At 38.4% G+C, this 26,004-nt stretch overlaps 1 protein-coding gene across 15 annotated transcripts in view; it reads right to left on the reverse strand.

Moving 5' to 3' along the window:
• CCDC85A (coiled-coil domain containing 85A) overlaps positions 1 to 26,004 on the reverse strand; it is a 226,294-nt gene that overhangs the window by 21,411 nt on the left and 178,879 nt on the right. For 11 of the 15 annotated variants that reach the window (XR_016229356.1, XR_016229357.1, XR_016229362.1 and 8 more), the window contains exon 3: positions 20,529 to 20,605. The exons of 3 other annotated variants lie outside the window; for them this stretch is intronic. Coding sequence is in view for 7 of the 12 variants with exons in the window: in XM_051838767.3 (XP_051694727.3) it covers positions 20,529 to 20,605 (77 nt within the window). In the remaining 5 variants the exon portion in view is untranslated. Of the gene's footprint in view, positions 1 to 17,755; positions 17,875 to 20,528; positions 20,606 to 26,004 lie in introns of those variants that run through there. One more of the 15 variants, XR_016229359.1, reaches the window with a different exon arrangement.

A 26,004-nucleotide genomic window follows, 5' to 3' on the forward strand; every position in this document is an offset into this window, starting at 1 on the left:
AGTTTTCTTCTAACATGTGAGATAAAAGAGTTTGCAAAATACTTAAATGGAAAATGATTTTAACATCATGCAATGATTACTGTATCACTGATGAAAATATCTGATCAAGTAAAGTTCTTAGAGGGAATAAGAATATTGAAATATGCACGAGTCCAGGTGAAATGTACAGATAAAGTATCCAGAAAAAATAGCAAATTGATTACAGAAGGCTAGCAGATGCCTATCTGCACGAATTACAGAGGGCAAATCAAAGGAGTAAAAGAATTAGTGTCTTGAAAGAACTAAGACAGCAAACACCCTGAATCTTTGTAGACAGAATAGTAGCACACAAAGTACAACATTGAAGGCCTGGTGAAAAACAGCTGTTCAACAACAGGTAGGAAATAGGCAACTGGATTTTTATGAATTCAAGATGATGAGGTTATGCACTTAATTTTTGCCTTTTATTAACCATGCAGCCTTCAGTGAAAAATACTGAATTTTCTAGGGAAAAAAAAAAAAGAATGTATCTAAAATGCTTTCCAATCAGATTGACACTAAATATTAAAACCTCGTGACACTTTTGTTCAGAGAAACATTATCCCAGTACTTTCAAGTCTTGGACTTATAAAAAAAAAGGGAGAAAAGTGGGGCATAAGTAGGACAGAGAATGTAAGGGCATGGAACTGATTGTCACTGCAGATGCAACAGTAAAATAATACTGTTAATCAACGTTGCATTTACCTTGCAGAGGATGGCCCATTAATGAGTTTGTTAAAATACCTCAGCATAGGATCCCAGCCCAGTGGGACATAGAACTTGAGTCCCAATAACTACACAGTTATTCAAAGAATTACTAGTTGGAACAGGTGTTGTGACACAGTGGATTAAGTTGCCACTTGTGACACTTAGCATCCCATTTCGGACTGAGTGCTGGTTCAAGTCCTGGCAGCTCCACAGTTCCTGTCGAGCCTCCTGCTAACGTGCAGTGGAAGATGGCCCAAGTTCTTGGACACCTGCCACCATGTGTGAGATCCAGATGGAGTTCCTGGCTCCTAGCATTGGCCTGTGTGGCCTTCTGGGGAGGGAACCAGTGGATGGGAGTGCTCTTTCTATCTCTGTCTCTCTGACTGTTGAACAAATAAAAACTAAGAAAAAAAAAAACAAAGAGGACATTAAAAAAAAACAACACAAGGGATGCCAACTGAGAGGTAAAAAGGGTCAGTTTCATACAATGACAGATACCTTTTAGAATATATATATATCAGTAAGACAAATAAGTACACCTGCATTTTAGACAGCAGTTCCATCCATGCCCATCTGTTCAGAGTTCTATCTGAGAGCTTAAAATTTACAAAAGTTAGAGTGGCCAAAAATGAAGCGAGGCAATATAGCTTCTCCATACTTAGTAGTAATAAAGTCGCCAGCAGGGAAAAATGAAATCTGCCATTAGTGAGAACATCACCAGAGCACAAAAGGAAGCATCACAGAAGTACAGCTGTTTTTTTTTCCTTACAAACAGCTCTTAGTAGAAAGAAAGAAAATTGTTAAAATGTATTTGTAACTTGCCTCCTCACCTAAAATAATTTATGATGGAAAACAAAAGTTTCAGATGCAGACTACATATGCTCATTTAAATGAATACTATTCAAAAGAAAAAGCCTTGGACCCATCAGAAAGTTAAAATGTAAAATAACTTTGTGGGGTTAATTCACAGAGAAGTTCCCAAGTCCTTAATAATTTTGGAAAACTAAAAAAAACACAAATTAGTCTGTCTTTCCATTTTGCATTGCCACCTCTCTCCTTCCCTATATTTAAATCTTATGGTCCACTTAGGATACAGTTTACGAACATCTTTTTTTCTCAACATTCACTCAAATTCTCATTCAGTCACAGTGTTAAAATATCTATATTTTGGGTCTAGCACTGTGGTATAGATGGTTAAGCCTCTGCCTGCAGTGACGACACCCCAAATTCACTGCCTAGTCTCTGGGAATGGTTCCTTCTGGAGTTATCCTGTGAGGACCTGTTATTCTGCACTCAATTTATTGGAAGCCACTCTTAGCTCTATTTCACAATGTATTGTGAATCCAGCCCCTTCTCTTAATCACCTCTATACCACATAGTTTGAGCTACCATCAGCTCTGTTAGACTGTAAAACTAATTCTCTAATGCGTGTCCCTGTGTCTCTTCTCCCTGTCTCTACCTTCAGTGTGATTTCTACATAACATTGTGAGTAAAGTTTCAAACATGGAAGCTGAGATATCTAAGTAGACTGGACACCTCTGTCCAATTCCTCCAAGATCCAATCACTTGAGTTTGGCCAATAGAGACCAGAGGGTATGTTTCACGCCTCTCTCTCTCCAAACCTATCTTCTGTTATTCACCATCTCACTCTGTTCCAATCATGCTGACATCTTTGTTTCTGTTTCCTCGAACATGTCTAGCGTGTTTCTACATAGGACTTGTCTCTGCAGTCCTCACCTCCTGGAATATTATTTACCTGCCACATTCAGTCTTTCATTCAGTTCTTTACAGATGTCACTTCCTCAGAGAGGTCTTTTATAACTCCACATAAAATTCTCTCAGTCCAATCATTCTTCAATTAATTCTACACCCTGCTTTTATTCTCTACATAGTGATAAGCTCTTCCAGGTAGTTTGTTACATATTTAAGGTTTTGAAAATGATAATCCATCTATTAACAGGTAAAATTACTTTATTAAAGATAGGGTGGCAGACAGAGAAAGTGACATGCACGGAGAGAGAGAGAGAGAGAGAGAGAGAGAGAGAATCTTCCATTCCCCAAATGCCTGTAAGAGCCAAGGCTGGGCCAGGTCTAGGTCAGGAGCCAGGAACTACATCTGCATCTCCCATGTGGGAAGAATCTAGGTCCTTGGGATAGCATCTGCTGCCTTCCATGGTGTGCATTAGAAAGAAGTTGGATTGGAAGTGGAGGCCGGGATCCCAGACACTTTAATATGAGATGTGGGCATCATAAGAAGTGGCTTAACCCACTGTGCCACAATGCCTGGCTCAAGATGTTAACTCACTTAGCCATGACTGTATACGCCATCATCTAAAACTGTCTTTGTACAGGAGAGGGTCAAAATTATTCAAGAGGTAAAAGACTGAATGAATAGCCAACACATCAGCATCCCATGACCTACAAAAAATCCTACTCCCTCTCTTAAGAGTGTTTGGTTGTGCTAAGGAAAGCAGAGGAAACCCACAAATCACCGACAATTGAATGAATATCCCTGTACCAATCCAACGCTGCCAATATTTCTCAATCTAATTTGTAAAGTTATTGCTTCTATGTAGTGTATATGAGATTCTGGGGAAAAAAGCATCAACAGCTGCTAAGGAAGATTTCATCTCTTCCCTCCATACAAACTCTGGCCACAGCTATTGCCATAAAACAAGAGTACCCAGTTAAAAATATTTTATTTTTCCTGAAATCTCTGGTTGAGTGACCTGAGAGAACATGGCCAAAATTCTGAAGGTGCTACCCTTAAAATGTAGAGCCACAATTTTCTGAAAAAAGCCACTGAGAAGTCCTGGAAAAAGTTACAGAGTAAAGCTGGAGGAAGGCAAATTATAAAAAGAAACTTAAAAATAAGAATGTCTGTAATAGTATTACCTGGGAGAACGCTGCAGGTAAAGAGTAGTAATTTTTCCAAGGCCACCTAGAGGTGTCTTCTAAAAATTAGAAGCATGTTCCTTACTTCAGAGAGCAATGACTCAGAGACTAACAACCTCCATCAGCCTCACACCACTTGACACTTAGCAAGTCACTTGTCCTCAGTGCGGAAATGGAGAGGCCTATCAATTGGCTCATGCAGTGGTTGTGAAGGGTGACTAATAAAGCTGCCTGCCAAGTACTCTGACAACATGAAGTGCTATGCAGAGGCTTGATAATTGCTGGGTTGCCATCAGTTACCACCTAAGCATTTTCAGTCCACTTGGCTAATGGGTTTTTTTTACATTTTATTTTTCATTGCCAAATACTAATTGCATGTATTGATGAGGTATAATGTGAAACATCACATTGGCTAATCTTTTTAAGCACTCCTCCTCCTCTCGGCTCTTTCAGTATTGGTTGGTACTGATGACAACGACAAGTAGGTCAAGATTCTTTGCATTTTCCCTTAAGTCCTGATCTACAGAAAGCATACTGGAGATGGGTAATAGCTATTGCTGTATTTCTTTTTTCAAAACACTTTGCCAATCCCAAGTGAAAACTGTGCTGCATCCATGGCCAACCACAGGCCTTTCCTATCCTTACAATGATTAAACACTAAATATGTGAGAAAGATCATGAGAGATGCAAATATCAACTTCAAGGCAACCACAGATGGGAAAAAATATTTGCAAACTATGCAATCAATAAAGAATTAATAACCAGAATCTACAAAGAGATCAAGAAACTCCGAAACAACAAAACAAACAACCCACTCTAGAGATGGGCCAAGGACCTCAATAGACATTTTTCAAAAGAGGAAATTCAAATGGCCAACAGACACATGAAAAAATGTTCAAAATCACTAGCCATCAGGGAAATGCAAATCAAAACCACAATGAGGTTTCACCTCACCCCAGTGAGAATGGTTATATACAGAAATCTACCAACAACAGATGCTGGCAAGGATGTGGGAAAAAGGGATACTAACCCACTGTCGGTGGGAATGCAAACTGGTAAAAACACTATGGAAGTCAGTTTGGAGATTCCTCAGAAACCTGGATATAGCCCTACCACATGACCCAGCCATCCCATTCCTTGGAATTTACCCAAAGGAAATTTAATTGGTGAATAAAAGAGCTGTCCACACCTCAATGCTTATTGCAGCTCAATTCACAATAGCTAAGACCTGGAATCAACCTAAATGCCCATCAACAGTAGACTGGATAAAGAAATTATGGGATATGTACTCCATAGAATACTATACAGCAGTAAAAAAATTGAAATCTGGTCATTTGCAACAAAATGAAGGAATCTGGAAAACATCATGCTGAGTGAAATAAGCCAGTCCCAAAGGGACAAATACTATATGCTCTCCCTGATCGGTGACAACTAACTACACACCTAAAAGGAAACCTGTTGAAGTGAAATGGACACCATGAGAAACAATGACTTGATCAGCCCTTGTCCTGACTCTTGATGAACACTTAATATTTTATTTTTCCTTTTAGTATTTTTTTGTTCTACTTAATACCATTGGTTGAACTCTGTAATGAACACACAACTATTCTTAGGTGTTTAAATTTAACTGAAAAGTGATCCCTGTTAAATATGAGTGAGTATAAAAGAGGAGGGGATGTACAATATGGGACATGCTCAATCGGACTTGCCCCAAATGGTAGAGTTAGAAACGTGCCAGGGGATTCCAATCCCATCAAGGTGGCATGTACCAGTGCCATCTCACTACTCCAAGTGATCAATTTCAGTTCATAATTGATCATAATTATAGGATTAAGAGTCTAAAGGATCACATAAACAAGACTAGTCTGCTAATACTAACTGATAGAATAAAAAAGGGAGAGAACGATCCAACATGGGAAGCAGGATACACAGCAGACTCATAGAATGGCAGATGTGCTAAACAGCACTCTGCCCTCAGAATCAGCCCTTAAGGTATTCAGATCCAGCTAAAAAGCCCATGAGAGTTTTGCAGGCATGGAAAGCCAAGACACTCTGGCAAAAAAAAAAAAAAAATGACCTAAATGAAAGATCTCTGCGAGTGAGATCCCAGTGGAAAATATGGGCCATCAAAGAAGGAAGGAGGTACCTTTCTCTGAAGGGAGGAGAGAACTTCCACTTTGACTATGGCCTTGTCTAAATAAAAGCAGAGTTGGTGAACTCAAGAGGCTTCCATAGCCTTGGCAGTTCATGACAAGAGCCTTGGGTGATTACTGACGTCATAAATAAGAGGGTCAATTTTTAAATCAACAACAGGAGTCACTGTGCACTTACTCCCCATGTAGGATCTCTGTCCTTAATGTGTTGTACTATGTGAATTAACAGCATAACTAGTACTCAAACAGTACTTTATACTTTGTGTTTCTGTGTGGGTGCAAAGTGTTGAAATCTTTACTTAGTATATACTAAATTGATCTTCTGTATATAAATATATTTGAAAATGAATCTCAATGTGAATGGGATGGGAGAAGGAGTGGGAGATGGGATGTGTTGCCGGTGGGAGGGAGGTTATTGGGGGAAAAATCCACTATAATCCAAAAGTTGTATTTTGGAAATTTATATTTATTAAATAAAAGTTATAATAAATAAGAGTTTCAATTGTTAAATCAACAATGGGAGTCATTGTGCACCTGCTCCCCATGTAGGACCTCTGCTTTTAATGTGTTCTACTATGAGAATTAATGGTAAAAGTACTACTCAAACAATACTCTCTACTTTGTGTGTCTGTGTGGGTGCAGTCTGTTGAAATCTTAGTATATACTAAGTTGATTTTCTGTATGTAAATATAATTGAAAATGAGGCATGATGAAGAATGGGATGGGAGAGGGAGTGGGGGATGGGATGGTTGTAGGTGGGATGGAGGTTATGGGAGGAAAAGCCACTATAATTCAAAAGTTGTACTTTGGAAATTTATATTTATTAAATAAAATTTGGGGAAAAAAAAGAAAATATCAACTTCAAGGATCTGAAAAACGCAGAATCACTTAATTCCTATCAGTAATCCCCCACTTCCTCATTCTTTCCTGAAATGCCCTTACTTAAGGAAAACAAGAAATTGACTCCAGAAATGTCTTCCCTCATACACTGATAAATGTGGATTTAGAATTTCACCTGTGAAGTACTGTACAGAAATTCATGTTCTTTCCAAGCTGTCACCCATGTAATATCTATTTTAAAGACAAGCCTGTCCCATGTTATTTTCCTAGCAATCTAAGACATGCAAGAATAGCCAGGACACAAAAGCAATATAATCATTCACTCACTCAAGTGATGCATTTCAGAGAAGTACAAATTTCCTTTCCAATGGTACCACAATGCTGTCTGAGGGAGTATTGTCTTTTCAGGTCAAATGCAAGCATCTCAATCTGCCTAAAATTTTCATCTCAAGAAAAGAATACCTGGCCTCTTTTTCAGCTGTTCCTATGATTCGGCACATTCACATCTCTTTTCTGGTAACTTAGGGCAAATCAGGAGTGATTGGACAAAGCAACTTAAATTACTGAAAAAATATAAAGCAAATACTTACAGGGAAGACTATTTGCGTACAATAAAATCTAAGTGCAAATGAAAATTGAATTAATGATATTAAAGTCCTTTTTTTCCTAAAAGACAAGTAATAGCCCAGAGTAATTGATTAGAAAACATTTGTTGTGTTGAGCAGAGGTAATCACACTATTGCCAGTGTTAAATCCAGCCCACTGCCTGTTTTGTAAATTAAGTTTTACTTGAACAAGGCCAGGCTCATTCATTTAGATGTTCTCTGTGGCTGTTCTCTGCTTTCTCATGCTACAATGGTTGACATGAGTACATGCAATGTCCCATATGCCCAGAAGTCTGAAAATGTTTACTCTCAAGCCCTTGACTTAAACAGGTTTACCAGCTCCTAGTAAAGCTAATGAAGACTGCAGATTGGAATAGTGTGGGATATTTCTGGAGAAGGAAGCAAAGGCTTAAAGGGAAGTTATCATTGAAACAGAAGTGACACGCAGACAAACAAAAATGATTTCCTGAGGAATCATTTGGGGGCTAGAAATGTCCTTAACACTGTTAAAAGATAATAGCTTCTCATTCTAGACAAATCAGTGTTACAGCACTGATATCTCATTGTGAATATCAAAACAGATGGACTTGGAAACTGAACCACCATCCTGACCAATTCCCAATTTCACACAAATGATACCACATCCAGAAAATAAAGACAGTCATGGGGGTCAGGGTCAGGAGAGGAATCAACACCAAGAAGGACCAACTGCAGGGGAAACATCCAGGATCCCAGCTGATCTAATAGATCAGCTTGACTCAGAAACAACCAGGGTGGAACTGGTTACCCAACTGTCTCCATCCCATGTACTCCGTACTAAAGCAGACCCAGCTGCAAGGGTTACAGCTTCTCGGGAAATATCCACACTCCTGTGAGCCAAGTTCTGATCAGAGAAAGAAACTTCATTTCAGGCTTCAACCCCAACATTTAATAGGAGAAAGGGCACAGAAAAATAAAGGAATTGCAAAGTATTCAATGACTTACAGCCATTAAAGACTTGTGGTACTAAAACACACACTGAAAATCCAGTCGGATAAATACCTTTTAAAAGATTTATATAAAATTGATATAAAAAAGTATAATGAGGCAATAATATATTAAAACCAACATAATAACAACATTGAATACCCTCTACTGATTGAAAGTCCTAATGATTAAAAAGTTACTATGACATCATCTATAATCATAAAAATTGAGAACTGCCTTGTCACACTGTCATGACTGAGCTTAGTGAACTCCATCAATATCAACATCGTCAGCAGGTCTCTAAGAGGATAGCAGTTGCCTTTACATTTGCCCTTGGCCATCTACATCCCTTCCTCAAGTGTGAAAAGCTCAGGATAACTAGTTTCCCTGAGAGCATCTTCTCCAAATAAAACCCATGTCCATGAGGCCACAAATGAGCTATCTTCTTCATAGTGACTATTAAATGGTCCAGTCTTAAACTGACCTCTCCCAAGGGGTTTCCAAAGGGCTACTGTCTCTATCTTAACCATTTGTAGAACTTGTGGGCAAAGCACATAAGTTTTGCTGTTTCAGGAATCATATACCAAAAAAGAAGTGGGGTGGAAACTGGAGTGGAAGGTGAATGTGATGGTCTCTCCAAAAATAACAAATTTTTAAAGCACAAAGTTGCTAAAGTGCCTATCCCTTTGTCTAAAACTCTGTCAGAAAAATGGCATCTAAATTCTAACTGCAACGTTTGTTAATTTCTGGCACTCAACATTTGTCAGGCATCCAAAAGGATAAAGACCAATCATTTTCACACAATTTAATTATGATCAAATTTAATGTGTGATGATTTACTTCTGAGTGTGCAGTTTAGGTTTTCTTATGAAATTAATAGTTACAGGTTTTAAATTTCCTAGCATATGAAAATATTTAAAGAAAAAATTATCTCTCTTTGACATTAAGACACACCTGCTTTAGGTGTCAAAACCAGCTGATATATCTTGGCGATTAAAAAGCTTCCTTTCTTATAGCCAGCTTTTATGTAAGTCCAGAATGGCTCCCATCTGGCCTGGGTTTATTAGTTATTTGTTATCTGTCAAACGTCAGAACTCCTGCCTTGAATGTTCTTCTGTTGCAAATGTGAGGCATTTCAGGTCATGAATAGACAGTGCTGTATTCTTTTATTTGCTATTCTACATCTGAGTCAGATTTATTTTTCTTTTGGAATCTGTATTTCTCTTCTTCCTAACATAACTGCTAAGAAAAAAAAAAAACTAAATAAACAAACTAGCAGAAATAATTAATCCAAGGAATCTTACATAAAGAAGTTAGGTGTCTCTTTGTTATGTTGTATTTTTCTCCTTTGTAAGAATAGTTCAAAAGCTTCTTCTACACCACTAACCTACATTATAGAGGTTACAAACACCTCCAGAGTATAAAAACTTTCACAGAAGGTTTCAATATTTTTGTGTTTCAACTAAACACTCCTGAAATTGCAAGTAGTTGAGATGAGTCAATTTGCATAAAGTACTGTGAAGTTTGAAAACAAGAACTCTCCCAAAGGTATCCAAGACTTGGCCATTGCACCCATATGGGGAGTGAACCAGCAGATGAGGTATTCTTTCTCTCTCTCTCTTTCTCTCTCCCTCTCTCATACACACTCACTCGCTCTTCCTTTCATATAAATCCATTTTTTTAAAAAAAGAAATAGATCATGATCTCGTAGATACATGTGAATGGAGGACATGACATGTTTTCAAAAGGGAGGAACAATTTTGAATAGACTATCTCTTAATGGTAATTATTCCTTCCCACCTCCATACCTGGGCTTACAACTAAAATCCTTGAATAAAGAGCTACTTTTTCGGTGGGTTTAGGGGCTGGGACAAGGTAGAATCCAAGTAAGGGTGTGGTAACTGTCTCAGCCTAGAGAATATCAGAGCATGTGGAAGCTCTGATCATAGGCATCATAAGGAATGGCCAAGGCATAACTGGGGCAGCCAGTCAACACCCAAAGGCAGGTTCATATGGGGGAAGCTTGGAAACCCATAGAACTGAACTTCCGTGAGTAGATGGAAATCTGTGTCCTTGAGGAAGGAATAGTACTCAAGTAGGTGGAGCCAATGGATAACACATGGCCCCATCTCTATGACTCCAATTTGGGCTGGAACAGCCTGAGGAAACACTACTGTTCAGTAATGCCAAATTGGCCATTGTAAGCTGTGTTTCAAAATACTCCATTGCTTATTGATATAAAAATATGTTGTAGAATTTCTATAATAAATTATAGAATAAACTCATATATTTTCTTAGTAAGCATTATTTGCCAAGCCACTGAAGGCCCTTAAGTAGTAAACAATTGACCAAAGTCTTATTTATTTTAGATGCTGCCCTTCTTCATATTACTTCTCTATGCATGCTTCAGTTAGCATCAGTGCTCAATGGCACTCGACCTAAAAGACAATGTGTAAGAGCTGTGGTAACCTATGACACCTGGTAATTGTCTCACAGTGAACTCTGACAATTCTTTCCTTCTCCATATCGACAAGAAACTCTAAGAAAGGCTCTGTCCACTTCTTGTTGGCTATTATTTCAGATGCTTTAGTCTACACAATGAATCCAATAAGTCAGATCCTGCTTGAAAAAACATTTTTTCCTCTGTACATTGTTCTTAATGTGTACAAGTGCAGCTGACTTTGATTTATATGCAGTTTCTCTTTTGTTATTCTCCTCAGTCTAGCTACACTACCAAAAAAAAAAAAAAACTAATGTGTGCTATCTCATGTCTTTGTCATCCCTTTTTTTGTAGTAAATTATTTTGGCTCATCTCAGAATTGAATTGCAGAAAAATGTGCTACATTCTGAAATAAAGAATACACATTGCTTGAATATAAATTAGAGGAAGATAAAAGTTAATTCTCTTACATTTCCTATATTGGCAATCTCTCTCATCCGAATTTCAAAAATTCCCTCTATGAAATGTCATGCTTCCTTTTGTTGTATACAACCCTTTGAAATGTTTTTAAATGTGATGTCTTTAAAATGTTCACTTTGCTTATGTCTTCAGGAAAGAATATTCTTAAGTGCAGGTGATCTTTAGCTATCATTCTTAACTACTTTTAAAATGGCATTTTCTTCTCAAATACCCATCAACGGCACTGCATTTTCTAAAAATAATGACTATTCATATTTTGAAATGTTGCACTCACAGACTGAATTGAAAGTGCAGCTCAGTGATCCTGGTAGGATACTGCCTCACTGCAGCAGAGATATTAGCACTGCAGTCACTGGGCGCTGACCTGCCATGGTGGCTCTACTGACAGCCAACCTGCACACCCCAGGGGCTCCTCTTCACCAATGGGCAGAACCAGCTCAGCATGGACCCCCTTTCTCTATCTATTTTGGAATGGAGAGCCATTCTTTCTAGGGCATAGTAATTTTGCATGGCATATGTCATAGGCTCAAGCTGTTGTTAGCATTTTGGCTCACAGATGTGGATAGGAGGAACAGTACTTGCAAACCAAACTTGGACTTTGCATCAGCCAAGAGAGAAAACTCAGAAGCCTTTCATTACAAGTGTGTATACTGTTAGGGACAACTATTACCTTTGTGTTCACTGTACATGATTTTATATGAGTAACTTTTAAAAGCATTAAAGGGACTGCATATCTCATAATACACATTATCTACCAGTGTTTGCACTAGTATATGAGCACACTATTTGTGTATTTGAAATGATAGGAGCTGCAAACCTATATAACCATGACTGTATACTACTTCATAGACTTAATAGCTATCTGATGAAATATTATTAACATTTGAACCCAGAGTGTAGAATAACCCACAATAGACATGAATAGATACTTGTAAATAGAAGGCCTCAAATGATATATAAAGTCTTAATTTTAAGGAATTTTAGTATCAAATTTAAAAGTACACATCTATTTGTACTATTTGTATATCCAGCATTGTACATGAACATTAAATGTTCTCTAGGAAAGCAAAGTCATAGATTTGCAGAGCTGAGTAGAGCATTCCACATCACAGAGAGCTAACAGTGGGCTCCTGGCTTACAGCTATGTAAGGAAAGAGCAGGCCAAGAACCAGTTCTGGAAATCCCTATTCAGTGTTCCTTCTAGCAAATCATAGTAACTCTTTTAATCAAAGTCATTGCTGATTATTTCTGAGTTTCCCAACCATGGCTCTGTTATGTTTTGCTTATTTTTCATACAATGACAGCTTTTGAAATATAATTTCAGGAAGTCTCAAATCACATAGAAATTTATTCACTTAAACTGTCTTATTTTGTCAAAGGACATGGCTAGTTTCCTATATTACATTTATAGTAAGGCAATATAGGTATTGCATTTAATTGATCTATTTTAAATTTGAAATATGTAGACAATTAAGAGGTTCCAAATTTCATTTTAATATGTTATGTTGAGAAACATTCACTTTACTCAAGCTACAGCAAAGAAACTGGACATATAATACTTTTAGATTAAAAAAAAATCCTGTACTCCTTGTAAAAACCCTGAACAACCAGAGGAATACAGCTTGGTTTAGATACTTCTTTTCCATCAGGCCAAGAGGTACTGCTCTTCAGCAGGAAATAGAGCTCAAAGACTGGGATCTAAAGGGACTCACAGACCCTCGATGCTTCAATGAAGCCAAGCTGTCAGGACTTACAGTCTTTTGAATATCCATATTTCAATGATATTACATTTAATTGATTCTTATATATATATATTTATTTTGTAATAAATAAATTCTAAAATCAAATTTACACTATGTTTTCCACTTTCTGTGAAAATGTTACCTTATCCTCTTTTAGAAAAGGAAGACAGATCTTTAACTTTTAGTTTTTGGTTTTATCTTGGATTTTTCAAAAAGTGAAATCTGGCTAGAAAGCCATTCTACAAGATAATAGTTTCTGTTATAGTTCCCCTTCAAAATTTTCCCAAATAATGCTTGACATTAATTCTCATTCAAATATCTATGATTCTCTTTGATACTTCTAAACAGCAAAACCAGATACTGATATGGTTCATAAGATTCTGTGACGCATTCTGTCAAGGGCAAGTAATAAAATCCTATATTTTAAAATATAGTGTTAGAATTATTTATGTACCAAGTGTGGCTAAAAATGCAACATTATTAAATATTAATTATTGATTAAAAAAGTCCCATAAACAATTCACTACTTTTAAATTCAGCAATTATATTATTAATAAAGTTAGGAACTGGCATGTATTTTCCATTTGCATTCCCGTTTCAACTACATTCTCTCATTAGAATAAAGAGTTCTAGGGGCTAGCACTGTGATACAGTGCATTAAGTTGCTGCCTTCAGCACCAGCATCCTGTACCGGTGCCGGTTTGAGCCCCTGCAGCTCCACTTCCCATCCATATCCCTGCTAATGCACCTGGGAAAGGCAGTGGAGAACAGCTCAAGTGCTCAGGTTCTTGCACCTATTTGAGCAGTGAATCAGCAGGTAGAAATCTCTCTCTGCTCTCACTCTGTGTGTGTGTGTGTATGTGTGTGTGTGTGTATCCCTCTTTGTCTCTTTCAAATAAATAAATCTTTTAAAAAAAAAGTTCATCACATTTCAGATTCTCATACAAGAACTCTCAAGCATGAAATCTCAGAAAAAATGTTATAAATTCCTTCCCTTTCAGTCTCCATCTTTCCTTAGACATTTTGTCTATGAATTTTTCTGTCTTTGATATTTTCTCTGCTATAAATGTTAGCTTTTCCCTTAACCTAGTCTCATTTATTTGCATTTCCTGGGATAACTTTTCCATATCTACTTAACTCTTCTATTGCATCATAGGCACACCTCCCATGGATCTCCCCTCTAGCCCCTGAAGGCTGTGCTGAACTACACATAAGAACCTTTTTATTTTCTTTAATCAGATAATGTCAACTTGAAGAAAACGCTCATCCACAGCACCGTTCATCTAGTGGAGTGCATTTTTCCCCCAAAAAATATGACTCCAGCAGCAACCAACCTTTAATGAATTTAACTATTTTTTTCTATTAATAGTAGCATTCTGCTTCTACACAGGTTATGCAATTAGTATTAGTATTGCTACTCATGGGTATAAAATAATTCTTAGCAAGTAACTCCTTATGAGTGCCTGAATGGTAATTTCTATGCAAGTAACAGTGGAAGAACACACGTGCTGGTTTAGGCATCCTGGAAAGAATACTCTGAGTGTTTTTTTGTGTAACTGTTCCTGATTTTCTTTCCCCCAGCAATTCCAATGCTAAAAAGCCATGTATTTGTGGCCTTGTAAGATAAAACGAATTGGCAAAAACATAATGTCAAAGAATATGAAAAGCAGAAAGAACAAAAACAATGCCTAACTATTTTTATGGCAAAAAAAAAAAAAAAGGCAAAGAAAAAGCTCCTAAGGGAATCTACACACTGCAGAAGTTCCACCCACTCCCATCTATGCCCAGCCTGATGGCAATTTCTGCATGAGAACCCAGGCGAGGTGAGGGAGCACCTCGGAGCCGTGATGCGGGATCCAGGCTGTGTTGCCATGGAAGTGAGAAGCTTGATTTCCCTAGCTCCTGTGTATCCTTCTTAGCCCTTCTGGCAAGGGTGACAGGCTCTTTTCCTTTGTTCCCAAACGGCTCTGCAAACAGCCCTGCCTCCTTCCCAAGGCACTGAAAGACTACATTGTGAGTTCACATTGTGACCAAATTACAGGCAAGCAAGATTTTTCATTTCCATTCCTAAAATTAGCCTCTTTTGTGTGTGCTAGCACAACAGAAATAGAAACATTTGCTGAAAGGGGCCCACTCAGTGGTAATCCCAGGGTCCTGCCTTTCACACAGCACATGGCCTTTCAAACAGCAGAAGCAGAGCACACGGGCAGGAGTAAGACAGCAAAGTTCCAGGTGCCATCATGGCTTCGGAAAACTGGCTCTCAAATGCCAGTCTCAAGAGGTGGGTGGTTTGTTTTGGGGAGGGTCTCTGAAGCACGAAGCAGCTACAGTGCTTGGCCAAGCACATGTTGGTGCCAGAGCATTTGATCAAAGGGAACAGTTTTCTCAATAGGACTTTTAAAAAATGCACTGAATTGACTTTGGAGCTGCAGCAAACTGCGCTAGCCCTCTTCAAGATGCAAAACCCAAAGCCATTATGGGATAGATGAGAATAGTTAAAAGAAGTAATAATCATCTTACCCCAGGGCTAGATCTGAATAATAATAAATATCTTCAAAGGGCAGTATTAGTTATTTGCAATAAAGTCATCAGGTAGATATCCTGTACCTTCCACTTAAAAATATTTTCTAGGGGCCAGCATAGTGGTGTAGCGGGTTAAGCCGCTGTCTGCAATGCTGGCATCCCATATAGGCGCCAGTTCAAGTCTCAGTTGCTCTACTTCTGTTCCAGCTATCTGCTGATGTGTCTGAGAAAGCAGCAGAGGATAGCCCAAGTCCTTGGGTCCCTGCACCAAAGCCAGAGTCTCAGATGAAGCTCTGGGCTTCTGCCTGGTCCAACCCTGGCGGTTGTGGCCATTTAGGGAGTGAACCAATGGATGGAAGCTCTCTTCCCCGCCCTCCTTCCCCCTAATAACTCTGCCTTTCAAATAAAGAAAATAAATGGAAACAAAATACTTCCTAGTTGAATAGAATTCTTAACTGCAATGCAGCACAGAAACATACTGGCTGTAGATTACAAAGTGCTTTTGACCATGAAAAAAGGACAACGAAATGAGTAGAGAAATTTAAATAAGATTTTGAACGTGGCTTTAAAATCACATCTCAACTTTAAAATCACCACTTTGTTCCCTTCAACCACCCACCTCCATTTTACTCTGAACAGAAAAGCCTCTCTAATCAAATTCTATTAAGCATGAATTTTCTATGCAGATATGCGTATTTTGTGTTATGTATAAACTTTAAAGGTCAGTGTTGTGGCGTAGTGGGTTAAGCTGTCTGCAGTGCCAGCATCCCATACAGAAGCCGGCTCCAGCCCTAGCTGCTCCACATCTAATACAGCTCCCTGTTAATGTGCCAGGCAAAGCAGAGGAGGATGGCCCAAGTGCTAGGACCCTTGCACCCATGAGGGAGACCAGCAAGAAGCTCCTGTCTCCTGCCTTGGTGGCCATTTGGAGAGTGAACTAGCAGATGGAAGATCTCTCTCTCTCTCTCTCTCTCTCTCTCTCTCAACTCTACCTTTAAAAAACTTTAAGATTCAAATTCTTTTGGAAATATGTTGGGGAGAAGACACCCTATAAAATATACAGTTTTTATTTATAAGAGATACTATTGCTTTAAGAAAAATAGAATGTTAATCCCTTTGAAACAGTAATAGAATAAATGTCTAACAAATCTTAAATGGCTAAACAGATCTAATGTTAATTTTCTGGATAAATATTGAAGAAACTGAATTTGACAGTAAGATGAAAACAGATTTAGTGGCTTAATTATCCTGAATTACATTAATGGATGCTGTGACTACTGGAGACACTGCTAGAAAGAATACCAGATCAGCTGATATCTTGGCTTGAGTTCATCCTTAATTAGTTATCTGATCATGACAACACACCTAACCTCTGTTAACCTGATATGTCTTGATTTAAAAGGAAATTGTCCTTATGTGATATGTAAGGTTCTACCCTGCTCTCAAAATCTACAACTCATTATCCAGAGAATGTATTTGTTTTATAAGTGTATATAGAACATAGGTGCATATAAAAACCATAATTTTATACCATAAAGTCACTTATACATGCTACTTATATTATTGTGGGTCACTATTTTTCTTTTGACAGGCAGAGTGGACAGTGAGAGAGAGAGACAGAGAGAAAGGTCTTCCTTTGCCGTTGGTTCACCCTCCAATGGCCGCCGTGGCCGGCGCGCTGCGGCCAGCGCATCGCACTGATCCAAAGCAACGAGCCAAGTGCTTCTCCTGGTCTCCCATGCGGGTGCAGGGACCAATCACTTGGGCCATCCTCCACTGCACTCCCGGGCCACAGCAGAGAGCTGGCCTGAAAGAGGGGCAACTGGTTCAGAACCCGGTGTGCCGGCGCCGCATGTGGAGGATTAGCCTATTGAGCCGCAGAGGTGGCCACTATTTTTCAATTCAAATGTTATTAACATTTCATACATAGAAACTGGATTTATTTAAATAACAGTCTTCATTTTGGGTTCAGAAGACAATAAACACACACATACTAGAACTGATAGACCAATCTGAACAGTTTTAACATTGTAGATTTCATGAGAGGGTATACGCAATCCTTTGTAATGTTTTTAAATGTTTTCTAAAAACTGTTCACATTAGTTTTTTTGAGCACTCAAAGAACACTCTAACTTATGTGACATTTAAGTACCATTTGTGTCAATTTTTAAAAAGCACGTTCTTTTCAAATACTAATAGCTAGCAAATAATACTGCAGTCCCTAAAAATAATAAAACTGTTCTTACTTAGTATACTTGGGAAATGTTGCATTCACAAACTGGATTCAAAGTGCAGCCCAGTGATTCCTGTGGGACATTGCAGTCACCTCAGCAGAGCAAAGCACACTGTACTTGCCACATGCTGACCTGCCTTGGCAGCTCAGCTGACACTCCACCTGCACTTCCTGTGGGCTCCTCTTCACCACTGGGCAGAACCAACTCAATTTGCACCATCTTTCTCCATCTGTTCTTGACTAAAGAGCTCTTCATTTTGGGACTTGATAGCTGTGCATGGGCATAAGGCATAAGGCCTTTGAAGAACCACAAAATAATCAAAATAATCACAAGCATTACACCCTTGTCTTTTATATGGCAAAATTCTGCTTATTATACCCAGTTTTATATACAGAATAAAGGTAAGCATTAAGGAAAGATGGTTGGTCCTTCAGAACAATGCTTTGGGTGCTTCATATAATTAGCCTAAACTATCAATAAAGAACCTGATCACCCACTACTGCAGTAGACATCTGATACACTTAGGATTCCAGTTGCCATCTATATTCTTGTTTCTGTTTATTCTAAGACAAATGGACATATCATTATATGTAAAGCTGGGAGTAAAAAGGATAGCTTTCCAATCAAGGCACAGTGTACAGCTTCTTATAATTAAAAATCAAGTATTCAAATACTGAGGCTAATTTATGCAGGAATGTCAGCTTGTCGCATTGAATTGACCTTGTAAATTAGCTAACATGATGCAGTGAAAAATCATTTCTGCAGGGAAATCACATTATACATCATTTTTAATAGTACTAATAATATCTAAGAATAAGTTATAGATGGCTCTGTGCAAGCCATCCAAAGTTTTAGCCTTCCATAAAAATTCCATTTATCTATTCCCACTGTTCTAAGATCCATGTATCATGTTCCATCCTAGGGCTCATCTAATAATTTTGTTCATGTCAGTTTGTATTTACAAAGTAGGTGTATCTGTTGATTCCATCATATCTACCTTAGCTATAAATGAATGAAACACTCCAATTATAGCTATTTATTAAATCTAAAATATAAACTACCCATTTTTAACATCTCTGAGATCAAAAATAATCTGACAAAATATAATTGACAACATTTTTCCCTTTGTAGTAGCACATATAAGAAAGATGCATCCCACATCAATAACATCTTAACTTACATAAAACCTGATCTTGCTTAGCCATTTCTGAGAGGGAAAAGAAAATGAAACAAGGCATCATTTCTTGATAGCAAAAACAGGAATGCATTTGAAAGCATATAATTGAAGACTTTAAGTGATAAGTTGTTTAATCGCTCCTATTCTTAACTATGCAGGTATTAGGCATTTAAGTTATACATGTATATATCAAAGATAGTTGATTCTTCTGATTGTCCTTCAATACTTTCAGACTTTAAAAATTTTCCTATTTATTTTCATATTTTTATGCCTGATTTTTAATAAGAGGGCACACTTACTGGCATTTCAATGTGGGATGTAAGCCATAATGCCCACTCAGAGGGAAACCAAGAAACATATATTTCTTGTGGGTTTTCTTCTATTTTATTTCTTTGACATTTCAGTTGCCTGATAGGTGGTATAACTATGTATAATTAACTATTTTTTAGCGTTCTTTATAACAGGAAAGAAGGTAGACATTTTCAGTCAAAGGCCCTAGTGAGGTTTACTGTGGACCTAATATAAAAGGCATAAAAAGACAAACATTTTGAAAATAAGGGAACAGTAAACAAGAACAAAGAACAAAAATTCCTACTACTAGTATTTTATTATGTGATGTAAATAACCCCTTGTGTCACCTTGAATTTTAACATATGTACAGTTTTGAGGAAGGAGACTAGGTTCATTTAATTTCATGATTTCTAGGCAATTTATTGGGCAATGGGAAAAAGAAAAAAGCATTCTTACACACAGGAACTGATAGCCCAAATCATCATTAATGAACATGGGTAGTTTAAAAAAAAAAAAAAAGATTGAAAAGAACTCTAGTGTCTTTCCAAAGAATATTTACCTTAATGTTTTAATCTCACCTCTTGAAATATAACTAGTCTGTCTGTATTTAAACTACTGTTTACTAGTTTTTTAGATGGTGACTTTACATTAGCTAGTTAAAAGATAAAAGTCATTGCCAGAATGTGGAAAGAATGAACACTAGTGACTAACTGTTCAGAAAACCCCTTTGTATAAAATATATAATACATTATTATGTGCATGCCATAAAGGAAACTAATAAAATCATTAGATTTGTTCAACTATTCAAAACATTTTCTGAAAACTACTACCTTAAAAAGCCCATCATTTTCACCAATGTAACAGAATACAAAAACCATCTTTGAAATGAAATATATGATAATACATTAAATATCCCAGAAAAGGTGCCATTTTACACTCAGAGAAAACAAATCAAGTCCCAAAGTAAAAACTGTCAATTGCTGATATCACTGTATTACACTGAAGGAATTCCATTATACCACAAAGAATACTAGGAATTACTAATTTTAATTAAATTTGAAACTTTCAAACTACCTACAACGTTACCTAGCTCATAAATTAACAAGTTTTCCATGTAAATGAGACCCTTTTCTATATCCACCAACTACACATTTGATGTATGTGAGTGACGACATGGAAGTATCTTCATTTTTAAACCCCTTTGAGTTCTTCTGTCTTTCTTTTAAACTTACTTCACATTCTTATTTTGGACAACTGAACCCTTCAGTGTAAACTTAGAAATCTGGGTAATATGATGGCTATCATGGAACATAATCACACTATACATTGATGAATGGCTGTTAACAAAATGATTTTGAACACTTAAAGGAGAAATGTCACTGAGACTTTAAATTCCAAATAAAATGCTACAACTCAAATGATACTGACTAGCTATGAGCTTCTGGAAGTCACCCACCTGGGGCAGCATGCGATTCTCTTCCTCCAGCTGTCTTACTCTTGCCTCCAGCTGCCTAACATAGGACAAGGTTGATTCTAAAATTGAAAAGAAAGAACTCACATTATCCACACATCTCTTATTTGGTGAACTCTCAAGGGCATTTCTGGTTTGACATATTCAAATTAGGTAGTGACTACATACTATTACTTAAGAAAAACAAAGTAGTAACCGCCCTCCCCTCTCCCCGAAAAACAAGAACAGAAACCATTGAAACTACAGTTTTGAACAATCATACAGTATTAATAAGTATCAGAGAAGTTTATAGGAGGTAAAACTGTAGGCTTTTACACACTCAACCAGCTTTCAGAACATCAGGTATCATGAGGACAATGTTTCCCTCTTTCCTCCTTATGTTGGACTTTGTGAATTTTAAATGAGTCATCCCACACACTAGATTTTGTATACACTCTAACCAAAATAAACTACAAGATCCTATTAAAAATAGAATACAAGAAAAACATTTTAAATATTTAGTTACCTTCATTTTCCTCATAAATGTTCCAACTCTTTGCAGTATTTGTTCTCATAATTCTACAGATATTAACTCTAATTCAGAGAACAGCTATGCCAGGGCTAACCATTTAGATTTAGGCTGGGTTTTTATCTTGCATGAATGAGACAAAGACCCAGATTTTCCCCAAATCTTTAGATAAACCAGAGGAAGACCTAGAATTTATTTATTTATTTATTTTGACAGGCAGAGTGGACAGTGAGAGAGACAGAGAAAAAGGTCTTCCTTTTCCGTTGGTTCACCCCCCAATGGCTGCTCTGGCTGGTGCACTGCGGCCGGCGCACCACACTGATCTGAAGCCAGGAGCCAGGTGCTTCTCCCAGTCTCCCATGCAGGTGCAGGGCCCAAGGACTTGGGCCATCCTCCACTGCACTCCCGGGCCACAGCAGAGAGCTGGACTGGAAGAGGAGCAACCGGGACAGAATCCGGCGCCCCGACCGGGACTAGAACCCGGGGTGCCGGCGCCACAGGCAGAGGATTAGCCTATTGAGCCGCGGCACCGGCCTGTAGAATTTATTCTTGTTTTTATTTTTTCAGAAGCTCACACATGTGCTGAAAGTCAAATATCACCATCATGATCAGTTTCTTTTCCATACCCAGTCTCAACTTTATAATTTTCTGTCATAAAAAAATGATCATGGGTAGAAGAAAGTAGAGTTTCATTTTGGGAACAATCTGATAGCAGCTATGTGCATCCAAGTGCATCACACAGCAACATAGGGGCAACTAATTCATTACCCAAGGACAAACGTATTTCAGGTATAATGAAAGGTACATGGCAGTAGAATTTCTCAGAACATATTTCCATGGTTAGTATTACCGCAGCAGAACTTTGTGTTCATGCTCCTTAGCCTCAGAAACACAAAAGCAAAAGGCATGATGGTAGTGTTCAAGATAAAAGTATTTAGAGCCCTTAACAATTCAAGTTAGGATGGGATATTGATGCAAATTAATATCTGCACCTGATATTAATCATGCAAAAATTATTTTGTTATTCTTACATGGAAATTGTTTAGGTGAATGCAAATTCCATTTTTCTGACTTCTAAAGCAACAAATTAACTTTCTGTATTCTAAAATATGTAAGAAGTACCAGTCCTTAATTCATAAATGGAACAGTTAAGCTCATCCCTGACCAGTTTACAGCATGCCTGTTTTCATAAAAGGTTTGCAGAAAGCCCTTCACTGTCATTAATAAGGACACAGTAATCTCACATGAATGGGATTAGCCTTGAGCATCCCTCATTTAAGAAGACAGAATCACAAGGTAAAGGAAACTGAAGACATTTGCAGAGACCTGCTTTCATTTTTTCAGCATAGTCAAATGTTAAAACTACTTTATAGACTCTTTCAAAGGGAAAAAAAGCGCATAACAAAATTATCAATTTCATGATTCTATGTTTCTCTAGCAAATGAATAAGTGATTTGCAGTTCATCAAGATATGAATGTAGATTGCCTGATTTACAAGTCTTGCCAGCCCTAGTCTCTCTAGAAAAACAACCACTTCATAAGTGCTGCCCAAATGAAAAGTGGATCGGCAATATTTTAATTAAACCACACACAAAAAAGTATTTTCTCCTTTGTTCACAACTAACACGTTATCATTTATTATCCCTATACTGCACTGACTCTGAGGCTGTAACACTTAAAATGGCTGAAAGGACTATACAGAATGATTCAGGTGATATAAAAGTGCCACAGATTAAAATTTGTTGTGAATCAGTGACTATCTCCAGCACTGTAATTTGTTTCTCTTTTAAATGTTTGAAGTTTACATATTTGGTGCTATCACTAAGATTCTTCCCTAAATTATGAAAATAGCTCAAGAAAAAAAGGGGAAAATTCCTGACTTTGGAAAATATTTCCCAACTCCCATTTTTAATGTTGGATTGTAAAAGATCAAGTCCAAATCTTTATTCCAAATCATTTACTACAAACATGGGCTGGGCCAGGAAGAGATTTAAAAACAGAACAAAACAAAATGAACAGGCAGTGAAGATAAAGTTAAGGAAGTTTGGAGCTCATTCATTCAACAAATAAATATTATGTCACCATTTTGTGTCAAACACTGTCCTGGGGTTGGGAGGAAGAGAAGGCCAGTTGTCCTAAGTATTAACAACATTCTCAGAATATAAATTCCCTTTTAGTATTACAAACTCAAGTACTATGTTCCAGAAGGTCCCACTAATTGCTGCAAGCTCTTACCTCTGTTGCAATTATTGCCTAACAATTAACAGACATCTCAAATTAACAGTACTCTCCTAGGAGAAACAAAATGGGAGGAATTACGGGCCAGGATCATGGCTTAGCTGGTAAAGACACCACCTGCAATGCTAGCATCCTCTCTGGATGCAAGTTCATGTCCCGGTTATTCCACTTCTGGCCCAGCTCCCTGCATATGGTTGGAAAAGCATTGGAAGATGGCCCAAGTGTTTGGGCCCTTGCTAGCCACATGGGAGACATAGAAGACTGCTGGCTTCTGCCTGGCCATGCCCTGATCATTGCAGCTATCTTGGGCGTGAACCAGAGGATGGAAAATCACTTTCTCTCCCTCGCTCTGTACTTTTTCAAATTAAAATAAATTTCAAAAAAAAAAAAAAAAGTCGAAAGAATTCCTGAAGTATAAGTAAGAATATTCAGGCTGTTACTGGGTTCAGTGAGGAATTGCATTGTCCTTTACTTGAAATGGAGTAGAAAACACTTCTCTGGAATGTACTGTTTGATCAGCACTGGATTCCTGAATCTATATACAAAGAGCTAAAAAAAAAAAAAAAACAAAAAAACAAAAAAAACTCACCAGCTATACCATGAAAGAAAAATATGTGTTGTTGGGTTTTCATGGTTGAATTGTTACTGTACTATACATTGTTTGAGCCTGACTAGGATTACATAACTATTAATGGGATAGAAAATGAGTATATGATTTTTAAATAACATGGAATAGGATTGAGTACAAAAACTCCACACTTTGAAAACAGTTACGTCACAATCCATATCCCAGTCCTAAAAGATCACTAGAAATAACTGGGTAGAATCTTCTTACTGAGTAAGACAGAAAACGCCACTGAGGTCCTGGAACACATGAGTATTTGACCACATCTGCTCAATGCTGCTTTTTATTCTTCCTTTTTAATTCCTTTCTCCAGGGTGTCAGCTAGAAAATAATCCATTCTCTCATAATAAGCAGGGAACACAAGGGCACCTAGACATTGATCTACGAGAAGTATGTGACAAAACTTGGCATGCTTCTTACCATAAGAGTGCACAGGGATGTGCTGTTATTTTAACTGACCATTACCTATTGTGCATGTGGCTGCCAAGTTTATAAAAGTGAGATTTCAGGATCCCATTTCAGCTTCTAGAATTCTGAGAATCAAGTTCCAGAAGAATACCAACACTAGCCAAATTCTTTGCTGTTAAGCACACAAATACATACTGTGTATCTGAGGATGACTATCTTCAAGAAATACAGAACTAGTTGTAGGGAAGTAAGAGGGGGAATTTTTTTTTTTTTTTTTTGACAGGCAGAGTGGACAGTGACAGAGAGAGAGAGACAGAGAGAAAGGTCTTCCTTTGCCGTTGGTTCACCCTCCAATGGCCGCCGCGGCCGGCGCGCTGCGGCCGGTGCACCACGTTGATCCGATGGCAGGAGCCAGGTGCTTCTCCTGGTCTCCCATTGGGCGCAGGGCCCAAGTACTTGGGCCATCCTCCACTGCACTCCTGGGCCACAGCAGAGAGCTGGCCTGGAAGAGGGGCAACCGGGACAGAATCCGGCGCCCCCACCGGGACTAGAACCCGGTGTGCTGGCGCCGCTAGGTGGAGGATTAGCCTAGTGAGCCGCGGCGCCGGCTGGGAAAAAGTTTTAAATCCAGTAAGATAATATGAAATTCAATGCTAAATCATATGTAACAGGAAAAAAGGAAGAGACCAGAATTAATTGTAGTTCTTATGAAAGAGAAACTCAAGTTTAAAATGGATCAACAGAATTTTGATAGACTAGAGAAATACTACTGGTGCCATAGAACAGACAAGGCCCAGAAGCCAAGAATGACCCTACTGTGAACAGAGACGGGGGAAAGGAAGATCTGATGGAAGAGAAAGGGACTTGCTAAGGTCACAGGAGCAAAGCTGAGTTTGTGTCCCACAATCACAGATCCGCACAAGCCAACTTCAAATCCCAGTCCTCCAGGTGGAAACTGGCGCTTTTCACCTCTTTGAAAGGTATTTCATTGCTCTTTCCATCCTGGAAACTAGACATTAGAAAGGCACTGTGAAACAAACAATGTCAATATGGAAATACAAGAACATTCTCAAGATTTTTTTTTTTTTTTTTTGACAGGCAGAGTGGACAGTGAGAGAGAGAGACAGAGAGAAAGGTCTTCCTTTGCAGTTGGTTCACCCTCCAATGGCCGCCGCGGCCGGCGCGCTGCGGCCAGCACACTGCGCTGATCCGATGGCAGGAGCCAGGAGCCAGGTGCTTTTCCTGGTCTCCCATGGGGTGCAGGGCCCAAGCACCTGGGCCATCCTCCACTGCACTCCCTGGCCACAGCAGAGGGCTGGCCTGGAAGAGGGGCAACCGGGACAGAATCCGGCGCCCCAACCAGGACTAGAACCCGGTGTGCCGGCGCCGCTAGGCGGAGGATTAGCCTAGTGAGCCACGGCGCCGGCTCTCAAGATGTTCTTTGAGTAAACTTTGGGCACATTTTCAAAGCAGAAACCACTTAGCTACACACACCTTTTTCTTTCACTTTACACATAGAAGTTCATAGCACTAGCTGCAATTACGCAAGCATAAGGAACATGCACAGGATTTTTGCTAAATGCTGCATCTTCTGAAGAATTCCAATTTTAGGGGTGAAATGTGCCTTAGGGTTTTGGTAATCCAACTTGTCCCCCAAGCCTCTGCCTCATTTTGCAGATGAC

The sequence above is a fragment of the Oryctolagus cuniculus genome, chromosome 2 (genome assembly GCF_051225735.1).
Source record: "Oryctolagus cuniculus isolate XC-2025 breed Fujian yellow rabbit chromosome 2, ASM5122573v1, whole genome shotgun sequence".
NCBI lineage: Eukaryota > Metazoa > Chordata > Mammalia > Lagomorpha > Leporidae > Oryctolagus > Oryctolagus cuniculus.